This window comes from Prinia subflava, chromosome 2 (assembly GCF_021018805.1).
Source record: "Prinia subflava isolate CZ2003 ecotype Zambia chromosome 2, Cam_Psub_1.2, whole genome shotgun sequence".
NCBI classification, from domain to species: domain Eukaryota; kingdom Metazoa; phylum Chordata; class Aves; order Passeriformes; family Cisticolidae; genus Prinia; species Prinia subflava.
In genome coordinates, this window is record NC_086248.1 from 54,567,558 (window position 1) to 54,579,859 (window position 12,302).

Sequence of the window (12,302 nt, forward strand, 5' to 3'; positions counted from 1 at the left end):
TTCTTTCACCCTTGCTGGCAGAGGAAACCCGAATGTATGAGCTGGGAGAGGACTGCTAGGTATTCCTTTTGTCCCCCGAATTGGTGGATGGATGGAGTAGGACCCAAGTCTATCATAGAGCAAGCTTGCCCTACAAAACAGGGATAATTATCCTGGTGCAACTAAGAGCAACAGTAAAGGCATCCATATCAATCTCCTTGAGCAGAGGAGAGGTTGGGACATAGCCTCACACTAAAAGTTTTAAAGCCAATAATAAAGGCATTAATTACACCATCAAATTTTATAACCATTCCTAAGACCTTTATCCTCTCTGACATCTAATGAGAGTGTGCATGCTGTCTGGGGCCATGATTAGCTTAGAAAAAAGAAGAGATTAGAGTATTAGACGTTACTGAGCAGATGGATGATTACACAGGATCTTAAGCCAAGAAATAAATATTCCAAATATATCACATTTGGAAAATAAAAAATGTTTAAATAAATCTTTAAATACCTGTGGAGATTAACAAGGGTCTAACTTTACAGTGTAACAACACAAATACCAGAGGATGAAATAAAGAATGTGTAAGGCTTTCACATCTTTTCTCTGTTTAACAAAGCTCACTTGGTCAAAAGACTGGGCCACAGGAATCCAACGCAGGAAACTGCAGGTGACTCATCTGCATTGCTGGTAATCCAGCATTACTCATACTATGTTTTCTTGTATTTGCTGCTGCCCGAGTTGTTGGTATTTTTAGGGATACGGAAATAATGAGTAGCGTAAGGTTTTGTTTTGCTCGCTTTTTAAAGTTTGCATACAAAAGAGATGCAAATGTTGATCAAGCAATTTACAGGGCTGAAAAAATGACAGGCTTAGTTTTAAATAACCAATCCTATACTTCACTAGGAAATTATAGGTTAATAACCTGTATTTTTGAAAAAAATCCAACAAAAATCATGTTTCTTGTACTCCATAGTTTGATATTTGGTTGTTTTTATGTGATTGGCTTCTTTTGTTGGTCCCAGAGCAATGTTTGGGTTTTTTTTGGTTTTTGGTGGTTTTTTGGCATTAGCCGCTTTCCTACAAATTAGCCTATGGATACATGTTTAGAGTGTTAACTTTCCCCCCACCCCTTCCCCCCTCCCCCACTTCACTCACATTGTTACAAGACAGACACTTCACCATTTGGAACAAGGATGAATGCAGAGCCCTTTGGAGAGAGGGCTGAACCAAGAGGAACTATAATCTCTCTCAGCAGGTGGCTGGACATGATGAAAAGGAGTTTCTTGCCTCTGAAAAGAAATCTTAAAATTACTCTAAGTATGGTATTATTAAGGTGTGCTATTTGGGTACTGTTCCATGGATTTTTGTTTTCAACTTCTAATCTTCCCTGCAGACTCTGCCTGGAAGTGGGTGAAGTCTCCTTCTGCTTGTAATGTTTTCTAGATTGATTACACCCCCAGTGAAACCTGGGTATGTGCAAACTTGTGACTGCTAGACTGTGTCACAAGGGGTTAAATGACATTAAACCCACAACAACTACATTAGACAATATTCCTGTGACTGGCTGAGTCAAGGAGCAAAGAATTCTGAAAATCCTGGAGCAGGAGCCACAAGACATCCATAACATCACAGATTATGCTTCCAACTACGGATGTGGAGACCACCTGTTCTAGAATCATGTATATGTCAGCAGAGAAACAGATTGCTGCTTACAAGTGGCATACAAGTCTCATGTCATGAGACTCCAGTGCTAAAAGTTTAGTCTGCAGATTTTTTTCTTCTTTCATTGATCTTGTCTGTTTCTGTCTTCTCATGTCTTGCTTTCACCTGCCTTTTTTTCCAAACACGTCCCTGTTGTTGTTTTCTCCGTTTTCCTTCTGCTTTCCGCAGCTCTCTTTTCTTGCTGTCTTCAGCAGGTCTGCTGGGAAGCATATACAATGCCCTTGGTCTCTTCCAGCAGCTCTTCTTTGCCACCTTGACTCTCTTGACTGTTATCCCTTAGTCACATGCAAATTGCTCAAGTGGGACCCTTTATTTTTGTTCCAGAAACAGACAGGTTTGTCATATTCAAAAGTACTCTTTCGGTACCTCAGTTAGAAATCACATAGCATTAGATATATTAGATATATTAGATATATCTGAAAGATTCTAACCAAGTAATGGCCACACAGATACAGCTCATATTGCTCATATGTTAATATTTATTTGCACAACATGAAATTTGCCTACACTTTAACATTAGGTGTGATATTTATCATTGGACGCAACATAGAAGTGACGGAAAAGATGAAATAAATAATGTTGAAATTGTCTCACAATTCCATATCTGAAAATAAAGCAAAAACCTAATGACCCTTTAGTAGCTGGACTAATGCTCCTAATCCTTGACAGAGGTCTTGCTGTGATTGATTTGCTACCACCAGCTTAGTTGTATGTGCTTTGAAGAAATACTGGGACTAAAGCACTCTTCATATTAGTCTGAAGGTATTTCTTGCTAGTGATTTAAAATTTTAAATAGGAAATAAAAGTTAAAAATATTAAGACTGGGCAGCACAGCTACTAAAAGCCACAGCTGTGCTGACACACATAGAGGAAAATCCTGTCAGGTTAAAAACAGAAACATGTTCCACCCATGGATTAACTCTATATCTAATCCACTCATGTTGTGCCACATGACACACTACCTACACACACAAACTGTGAGGGGGAGAACAGGGGTAGAAATTTACAGTAGACCTTCCTTCCTTCCCATCCATTTTTATAGTTCTGAAATGAAACAAACCTAGAAGAGTGCCCAGGCATTTTCCAAACGATAGTAGCAGTTATCTGCACAGTCACATTTCTGAAGGTTTGCAAGTCAGCTTATTCACTCTCCAGAATTATCTCTTCTGACCTCAGTATGCAGCATATTATGCTGAAAAACTTCTAAAGTCCACATCAGTTCAGTGGTATGGATTTACATATTTGGTTTGACTCTAAAATGACTTACATATTTATCATTCATGAGAAAAAACTTCTATGGGGAGTCTCTGAGTGGTACTTCTCACTGTACATGTACCTTCAGTGCTGAAACTTAATTGAAAATTTCAAAACTTGCAATAAATTTTAAGATGTTTGATTAGATCAATAGGGGGCTGATTCTTCAGAGTTATTATCTGCTGAGCAAGATTAAGGCAAATACAACATTTAGCACTCCTGTGCAAACAGCAATTTAGTCTTCCTCTTCCAAGCAAACTGCAGTTGAAATCCAATCACTGGATTTCATATTTAAGACTAAGCTGCCTTCTTACAATTCTTCTGTTACAACTTTATTATGATTAAAGACATAAAGAGGAAATTGAATCCACTACTATGGTTTGTTTGTTGTTTTTAACTACCACTGCCCATAAACCGTCACTTTAGCCACTGGTAGCTGGGGAAGAAAGAAGGAAGCCTCCTTAGGGCTTCTTGGTTTCTAAAAAAGAGACAGTGTATCTAAATACTTGATTGATGAAAAACATATATACAAAAGCTGAAAGTTATGAAATTGCCAAAAAACAAAAGATACAAGAGATCTGGTAAGCTAAATATTAACCTTCCTATTAGACAGTTGCTAACTTCCATTCATTTTAATTACATTGATTAATGAAACATTAGAATTCACAGAGATATAAAGGCAAGTTCTAATATTCCTTTTCAAAAGTCATCTAGAATTGGGTAAATGAAGTTGTCTTTGAACAAGCAATATGCCAAAATCTGTCCTGCACAAATCATTGAAATTACTCCAGATCCTGAAAGAAAAGGTACGGTTGTTTTGTATTAATTGTTATAGTGGAAAACAAACTTTGTCATAAAACTTTGGACTGACAATCTTTTTATCTTCAATTAAAAAAAAAAAACCAACAAACAAACAAACAACCCCCCCCCCCAAAAAAAAAACCAAAAAAACCACCAAAAACCACCCCAGCCTTCCTACCTAAACATTTTACCCAAGGCTTTAACTACTTACAAAGATATGAGCCTCCACAACTGCTAATGCAAAATCAGTTGTAGGACAAGGAATTTATTTATCTCTCCCCATCATTTAAGAATTTATTGCAGCTGTTGATCCTTGTTATCCATAATATAAGAAAGAAGAACAGAAGCCAGTCCTTTTCTCTTAACTACTGTTTTTCAAGATAATGTACTTTTCATGTAAAAATCTATGCTTCTATTTTTACAGAAAATAAAACATTCAGAAATGTAGTTTTGCCATTCACTTTGAGGAAATGTGATGACTGATATTCATCCTATCTATTATAAGTACTTGTACATAGTGTTTATAAAACTTGCCTCTGAAGGTATCTGGTTTTTTACACTGATTTTAAAGGGTATCAAGAAAGGCTACAGCTCTGGACAACTGTCTTTTTGACACCTGAACTGAGATATATTTCATCTTACTATGGATGAAATAAGTCATGATTAAATCCTATCTAGTTGAGATTAGTCAGCACTTAATCACAACCTATTTCAAGTCATGTGTCTGCTGTTTGTTTGCAAGACTAGCATAAGATGAGCATATCCTGGCCTTAAAAGAGAGGATTTTTCTAAGGTGAGGCAAATCATAGTCCAGCGTTATTTACCTGTGTCATTGAAAGAAGTATGAGCAAAAAGCCTGTACTTCTTTAAATATTGACAATTCTCAAATTAGTGAGGCAACAGATATTTAACAGAAACAATTCAGATTATAAACACTAATTTTCTACAGAGATTGTAGCAACTTAAACTTTAAAGAAGGAAATGATACCTAATGCCAGCCACCAGTGTAACATCAGGGGGAATTCAGACATAACTGCAAGAAGAAGAAAAGTAGAAATGTAAATATTGAAACAGTTGGAACATCAAGATGCATCATCCGATGTAATGACAGAGGCTAACTCCCTGTGTAAATGATGTCCAAACAGGAGGGGGTTTGGTAGTTTTTGTAAATCCCTTGATTTAAACACAAAAATTATTAATGAGGAAAAACAGTAGTTTAAATTCCATAAAGCCAAATTTAGTAGAGAAATTATGCTTAGCTTTTTAAGATAAAGTCTCTGTTGGTCTCTGGATTAATTTTCAGTGAACAGGAGAATCTCCCATCTATATAAAGTGGTAAAAGACAAATGGACAAGGCAATGGAAAATGGAAGATTAATTTCTATACAGTAGGGAGGGCTTCCTAATTTGTCAAAAATATTTTCCTTCTTCTGCATTCTAGAATAAACATATCAACCTCATTATTTTAAGGGAAAAGAATCCCCAGATAGGGTCTGGCAAGGATGGAGTTAAAATATATTTCCTAATTAGCCATAGAAGCATTCTACTAAACAGTGTGAGAAGGAGGAGCAGATTACTAAGTGTTGGCAAAAAGAGATAAGTCTCATTCATTTACAGCAGCTAATTCTTTTCTTTCCTTTAAGGGGAAGAGTTTCATGGGGGAAAAGGCGTTTCAGTGGTAAAATGCTTCATTTTCCTCACTGAGATTTAGCTCAAATGATCTAACTTGAAACCTTTCCACTGACTTAGCTGAAGCAAAACTTCATTTTTACTCTGAACTTGAGCTAAAGTGTTGATGTGTATAGTTCTTAAAATATCCAGACATAAACAAATATTAGTGTCTTGTTTTGAAAAAAATATACCTCCCAGATGCAGAAATTATATCTTGCCTAAATATCTTTGATACATATTGTTAGAATATGAACTAAACCTCTGATTTTTAATAAGAATATAATGGTTTAAAATTCTGCAACAAATCCAGAATGAAGTTTAAAATGGGAGGATTTAAATAGACGCATGAGTCAAATGGATGGAAAATAGAGATACATATGTATCTAGCTTTAGGGAAAATTAAATTAGTCCAGTAATACATTAGATGAATCATAGTGAATTTGTCCTTCAGCTTGTGAGACTATGCAAATATTTAGCATAAACCTACTTACCGACTGAAGTTATGATGATATGAATAATTGTGACTGTTACCCCATAGTCCCAAACCCATTCTTCCACAACCAGAGCAAACAGCAGACCACAGAGGAAGAAAGTTGTTTCCAAGGATATCACAAGAACTGTAAATGAAAATAGGATATTTTTACCAAACACAGTTTTGAAAGACTTCTTGTCATATTCCAAACGATAGCAATAAGAAGATAAAATACCTGAGATAGTTATCCAGATTTTCCTACAAGATCACTGAGTTCAGTTTTGGGGCCCTCACTACCAGACAGACATTGAGGTGCTGGAGTGTGTCCAGAGAGGGGCAACAGAGAGGGGGAATGGTCTGGAACACAAGTCCTTCGAAGAGCTTTGAAGAGCTGGGGGTGTTTAGCCTGGAGAAAAGGAGGCTCAAGGGGATCTTCTTTCTCTACAACTGCCTGGCAAGAGGCTGTAGCCAGGTGGGGATCTCCCAGGTGGGGATTCTCCCAGGCACTCAGTGACAGGAGGAGTAGAAATGGCTGTAAGTTGTACCAGGTGAGGTATGGATTGGATATTAGGAATTTTTTTTCACAGAAAGAGTTGCGAAACTTTGGAAATGCCCATAGAAGTGGTGGAGTCTCCATCCCTGAAAGTATTTTAAAAAGTGTGTGGATAGGATACTTGAGGACATGGTTTAATGAGGAACATGAACATGAACATGAACATGAACATGAACATGAACATGAACATGAACATGAACATGAACATGAACATGAACATGGTGGTGGTGCCACACGGATGACTTGACTTGATGATCTTAAAGGTCTTTTCCAACCTAGATGGTTCTGTGATTCTATGATTCTATTAAATATTATGTTTATATTTTCCTTACAAAGATAAATTTTTTTGCCACAGACATCTGCATGGGTTGTAACCTGATTTGCCTATAGACTTTAAAATGTTATCTATATTATATAAAAACATGTAATAATGAGATTAATAACAGAGATAAGACTATAACCAATTTGTATAACCTAGATGAGGAATTTATTGAAATTTTTCCTTAAGGACTATCCAAAATCTTTGCATATGGTGCCAAATTGGTTTGTTTGGTACTGACATAGGTAACTTCTTTCTCAAACAAAACAAAACTTTGTGGTTAAGGGGGTCATGCTTGGTAAGAAACTTCATAGCTTCCTCCTGTCATTGTATCATATATTTATATGGTATACCTACCAAAATATCTACATCCCTCTCTGTATGTATTTCTACCTCCGAACAATTTACAGACAAGACATAGAAGGGGAGATGGAGCAGAGAGCCCACAAGGTGAGCAGAGGCAAAGCATCCCTACAAGCAGGACCCTGGCTTTTCTCAGTGCTGTGTGGCTGTGTGGGCTACCAGGGGCTTGCACGGAAAATACACAATGTCTCTTCTAGCTTTAGTCCTGAGTTCACATACAACAGGCCATAAACATGAGTTTGTAACTCAGATAATTATCCATCTAAATGCAAATTGTTCTTTTTAAGTACATGGGCATTTAAAAGTAATGTTTTTATTGGAATTATTTATTTTTCTTACAATAACATAATCTCTATGATTATGTCAGCTGTAGCTGAGAGTAGAGAGACCATATTTCTCATTTTTTCACTCAATTTATACAGTGAAATTTACTTTGGCCTCATTTTATGCCCTTCAATTTTATTCTTTTATTTAGAGGGTCTATTATTCCCTACTGTATGAGGGATCTTTCAATGAGTAGTTTAAAAAATTCTAAGAAAAATAAGAAAAATGTAACTGGAAAAGACTCATGTAGTTAGGAAAGCTGGAAATAACATTTAAAAAATAAATGTTTCACAATGCATTATAGTATGTTTTGTTTGTCTTTTTCATTAATCCCTTTAAATTATGCCACTAATTTTGTAATTTTGGAAGGGTTTTTAATGTAGGCAAATGGTCTGGAAACTTTTTTACAAAACTGGGTATCCAGAAAGGATACCTCATTTCTGAGCTGATTTCTACATCATATCTTTATTTTATCTGAAGACTGAATTTTGTTTTTAACAGGAATGCATGAAACTCCTGAGTAAACAAATTCTCGTTTGCAACACCATTTAGACATCTTCAATTCTGACCCTGTGCCCTTAGATTTTAAACAGATGCTCTTAGGTTCTGTGTTTCCGAGTCATTTTCATGGATGGACAGAAAGGAGGATGGAATACTAATTGCTGGTGCTGTTGGTATGAAATAGCTGCTGTCTTTGGCATTTAAACATGCTGGATCAAACGAACTGATAAAATTTGCGGGGAAAATATCATGTTGAGATACAGTAATTATATTTCACCCTGAAAAGCAATTCTAATGGAATATGCTTTATTTTTTTTCCCACTGGCATAACATAAATGTTCTTTCTTCATCTCAAATCAGTATTAACACTGTACAAACATCCATGCATTTTTATTACTCTTTCAACCTACGAACTAACCAATTTACTTTTGAGCTTTACGTATTTTACTAACAGATTATGAGGTTTGCCTTTGTAAAATAGATTACAAGTCTGGTAAAATTTTATGTATGCATGTAATTTTTTAGAAATGACAGTTTAGGAAAAAGAATATATTTTCAGAGCTTCAGAAAAATTGCAGAGTTTTGTTTTAGGATATATAAAGATACATCTAGAGACTGAGCTACTATTGAATTCTGATATTTTAATGCCCACTGTATTCGAGCATTACCAAAAGCAAAATTGCCATTAGTTGAATGTGACCTCTTTCTCTGATCCAAATCCAGTTATTCATAAGAAATTTGCTGCAGTATGAAAATTAAATTAAACAACTTTGTGGAGGAACTTGATGGAAAATAGGTAATTGTTCTGCAATGAGAATGAAGCATCCTGACAAAGTAGGACATTTTCTTCTGATGATGCAAGATCAGAAGAAATCAACAAAAAGCCTAAAAATCACTTGAATGTTAAGTAGCAGTGCAGAAATGAGAAGCGCTGGCAAGATGCATAAACACTTAATTGCAATGTAGTTAAAATACAGAAATCATTAGTATCACCAAAACAGCTTTAAAATACTATCCATTGAAAGACAAGTTTACATTCATATGCAGTATATTTTCTTGAGTGAGGAGGAAAAAAAGAGAAACAAACTTCAGTTACCTAAATAATATGGGTTAATCCATGAGGGATTTGTTTTAAAATCAAAAGGTGCCAAACCATCCAACATTTTAATCCTGTGGGAAAAAAAAAAAAAAGAATAAATCTAAACAGAGTTTTAGTAATCTCGTAGTGATTACATGACATTTTATGAGTCTTTTAAAATAGGATTTCAAATGGAATACTCTGGGTTTTTGCAAGCTCTCTAAGTCCCATTCTGAGTTGTGGTTTTGCCCTTGCTCACTTTTATTTAAGATATTTGGTGCTATGCATGCTAATCAATATCTTCCTAGGGGAATAAATTTGTCTTTTTCATTGACTATAAAATCTTTTTTCATCTTTTCTCTCATGTTCATTAATTTACCTGGTACAACTGCAAGGAATAATATTAGAACCAACATTTTATGTTAGTTTTGAGTCTCCACTTGCCAATTTGTCCATTTGAGGGAGGTTCAGATACAACAATTTAACTGAATTTGAAAGATTAGGTTCACAAAATAACCAGGCCAGGATGCCTCCAGTTTGGATGCTTCCTTCAGATAGACGTATCTCCACCCATGAGTTCCAGTATGCAGCACATCAGACTAAAGACAGGGAAGTCTTACCTGAATACTGCAAAGCAGACAGAGAGGACCACATAGTACACAGTGTAGAAAACTATTATGCATATCAAAAGGTTCACCAGAACAACCTGCAAAAGGGCATAAAACAGTAAAACCTAAAGCCATGTTAGTGTCAGGCATTCTCAGAAAATAATTGTAGCTTTCTAGCAAACATAATGTGAAAAAAGTTTGTAAAATAAAATATTTAGGGAGAGTTTTTGCTATTGCTGATTACACAAATATGCTAAAAGCTCTTTGGTACATTTCAGGTCCTAATGTGTGGCTATAGCGTATGGCTTTATCAGATATTATTTTATACCTACTATATATACAATTTACAAGTGTTCCTAAAAGGAGAAGGACAGTTATTAAGAAATTAAGAAGGTACAGAGAAGAGACTCAAAAGGGAGCTGTAACTAGAAATGTTTGGGGTTTTTCTTCATTAGGGCTACAGCCCTAAAGAGGTCAATCTGTTTAGCTCTAAGGGATGATTTGATTATGATGGATAAGTACCTTCACAGAAAATACCAGGTACTTAAGGGGTCTTTAATCTATCAAAAAAGACACAAGAAGTAAACAGCTACAAGTTCTAGCTAGACAAATTCGAAAGAAGCAGGAGGGACATCTTGACTTGTAAAGGTAACTACCCAAAGGAACAAACTCCCTTTGGAAATAAGAGATCCTACTAAGCATTAGTAAATGCTTCTGAGGGTGAAACTTCAACTCTAACATTCATTTCTGGCCTTAGCTCTTTGAGTGGTTGTGTGGTAGGTAATGTATTTACAGAAGCATCCAACATTGACAGAAGTGGGAACACTGTGAATATATCAAACCACCTATTTTTATATTGCTAAATGTTGTAAAGTGTTAAATATTGAATACTGCATCTATCACCCACAAGAAGAGAGACTGAAGAGCTCTAGTTTCTAATGCAACAGGAGAGAAACCCACCATGCCTGTAGAAAATGATATTTGTCAGTAAGAAAAAATCCAGGACAGTCTTATTCTTTCTTTTTTCCCATACATCAAAACAAAGCCAAGGAAAAATTGAGAACTATTAATCTCTTCAGCCACATTGGTTTGTGGGGTAAATATATCTCCTTTGTACAGTCTGTATCCTTATTATAAATGAAAATTAGCCAAATAATCTGTTTGATCTCCTCCTTTCCACAGTGCGCACTCCTCACTGTGGTAATGGTAATTGAGTACAATGTCACATGTAAGTTTGGAAGCCATGCTGCCTCTGACTCCCTGAATATAACTTCAAGCATTGGAAGTTTAATGTTTGGCACATTTTTGGTGGGAATGTTTTTCATTTCATTGCTCTGGGCAGCTGCTGCACTTTTCATGTGATTCTCCTTTATCCATTACCCCTCCCCTTGCAACTGCCTCTGTCAAGCCTTATCTGGCCTGGATGGAGATTGGTACAGCAATAAAAGTGGGGAGAGAGGACTGAAGGGAAAATCACACAGCTGAGGGATGGCTTTGAGATGACGACCTATTGACCTGTAATTACAGTAGGCAAATTCCTGGCCTTGAAGCCAGCGACAAACTTTCATTGGCATCAAAGGCACAGCGTTTTACTCTTTGTACCTGGAATATTCGTAGTCCCTGTTTTAGGGATGAAGTGAGGCATTAAGTATAGTATGCTTTGCTCACTTGACTAAGCCAAGGAAATGCAGACAACGTGAAAATGAAAATACTGAAAATTTTCCAGTTTTATCACATTCTACCTCATTTTTAAAATTTGCTCTTGCCACAGAAATTAAAACATACTTTTTTTTTTTTCTTTTAATCTGAGAATATTTCTTAGTTTTAATCTACTTTTCCCATTCTAGATCTTCTGGTATTTCAAAGCAAAAAACCCACAAGTTAAAATCTACAGGATTATTCATTATATGACAAAACAACTTAAAGGAATAATCTTAGGGAATCACTGGTGACACCAAATGTAAAATTTTATTACACTTCCAAGAATTTTATCTCATAAGTGGAACAACATAATTTATTTTGAAATCTTTTCTATAGGATGTATTTTGCAGTACTTTCTGCCAGCACTATAAGATAAAGTATACTTTTAATTTTGGGGGTTTTTAGGAAGACAACATTGAAGAATAGTCTGTAAGAATGAAAGCAACAGCTCATTCCAGCCCCACAGCAGTTGTCTAATTCTCTAATACTATTTGGTGATATATATAACACTAAATAAACTCAATTCCCTTTACCTTGGTTTCAGCAGTTTTGACCTTGAGAGCCATGGACACATGATGAGTGAAAGGAAGTGCTGTTGTTATATTCCGTATGCCAACTTTAGCAGGAAGAAGCAGCTGGTTTTCACCCCAAAAAACATTCTAATGGGTAAGTATAGGACAGGGTAGGGTGAGGTGAGTTGATTGGATTAAACTGACTTGAGACAGAAGACATCTGTGAGCTAAATGTAAGCCGCTGAAGAGCAAAGAGAAAATCCTGCTTGCTCATGCAGTGTTCGTGCTTTTGTAGCTACAGTCAGCCAAAGCACATCTAAAATATAACTTGGCTATTTAGACACAACATTATTATTCTTTTCTACCTTTTAATTGCTTTTTTTCAGTGTTCATGTGATCACAGTTCCTTGGGATTATAATAACTTCCTACTTTTAATTATC

The 12,302-nt window shown here is 35.8% G+C and overlaps 1 protein-coding gene across 1 annotated transcript; it reads right to left on the bottom strand.

The window, feature by feature from the left end:
* Positions 1 to 2,871: 2,871 nt before the first annotated feature.
* On the bottom strand, positions 2,872 to 11,915 carry TMEM244 (transmembrane protein 244). The gene is made up of 6 exons (XM_063391860.1): positions 11,883 to 11,915; positions 9,661 to 9,746; positions 9,059 to 9,132; positions 5,922 to 6,047; positions 4,749 to 4,793; positions 2,872 to 3,753 (listed from the first exon to the last, which is right to left on the bottom strand). Exons 1-6 carry the CDS (start codon positions 11,913 to 11,915, stop codon positions 3,659 to 3,661), a joined length of 459 nt encoding a protein of 152 aa, XP_063247930.1. The 3' UTR covers positions 2,872 to 3,658.
* Between the last annotated feature and the right edge of the window lie 387 nt (positions 11,916 to 12,302).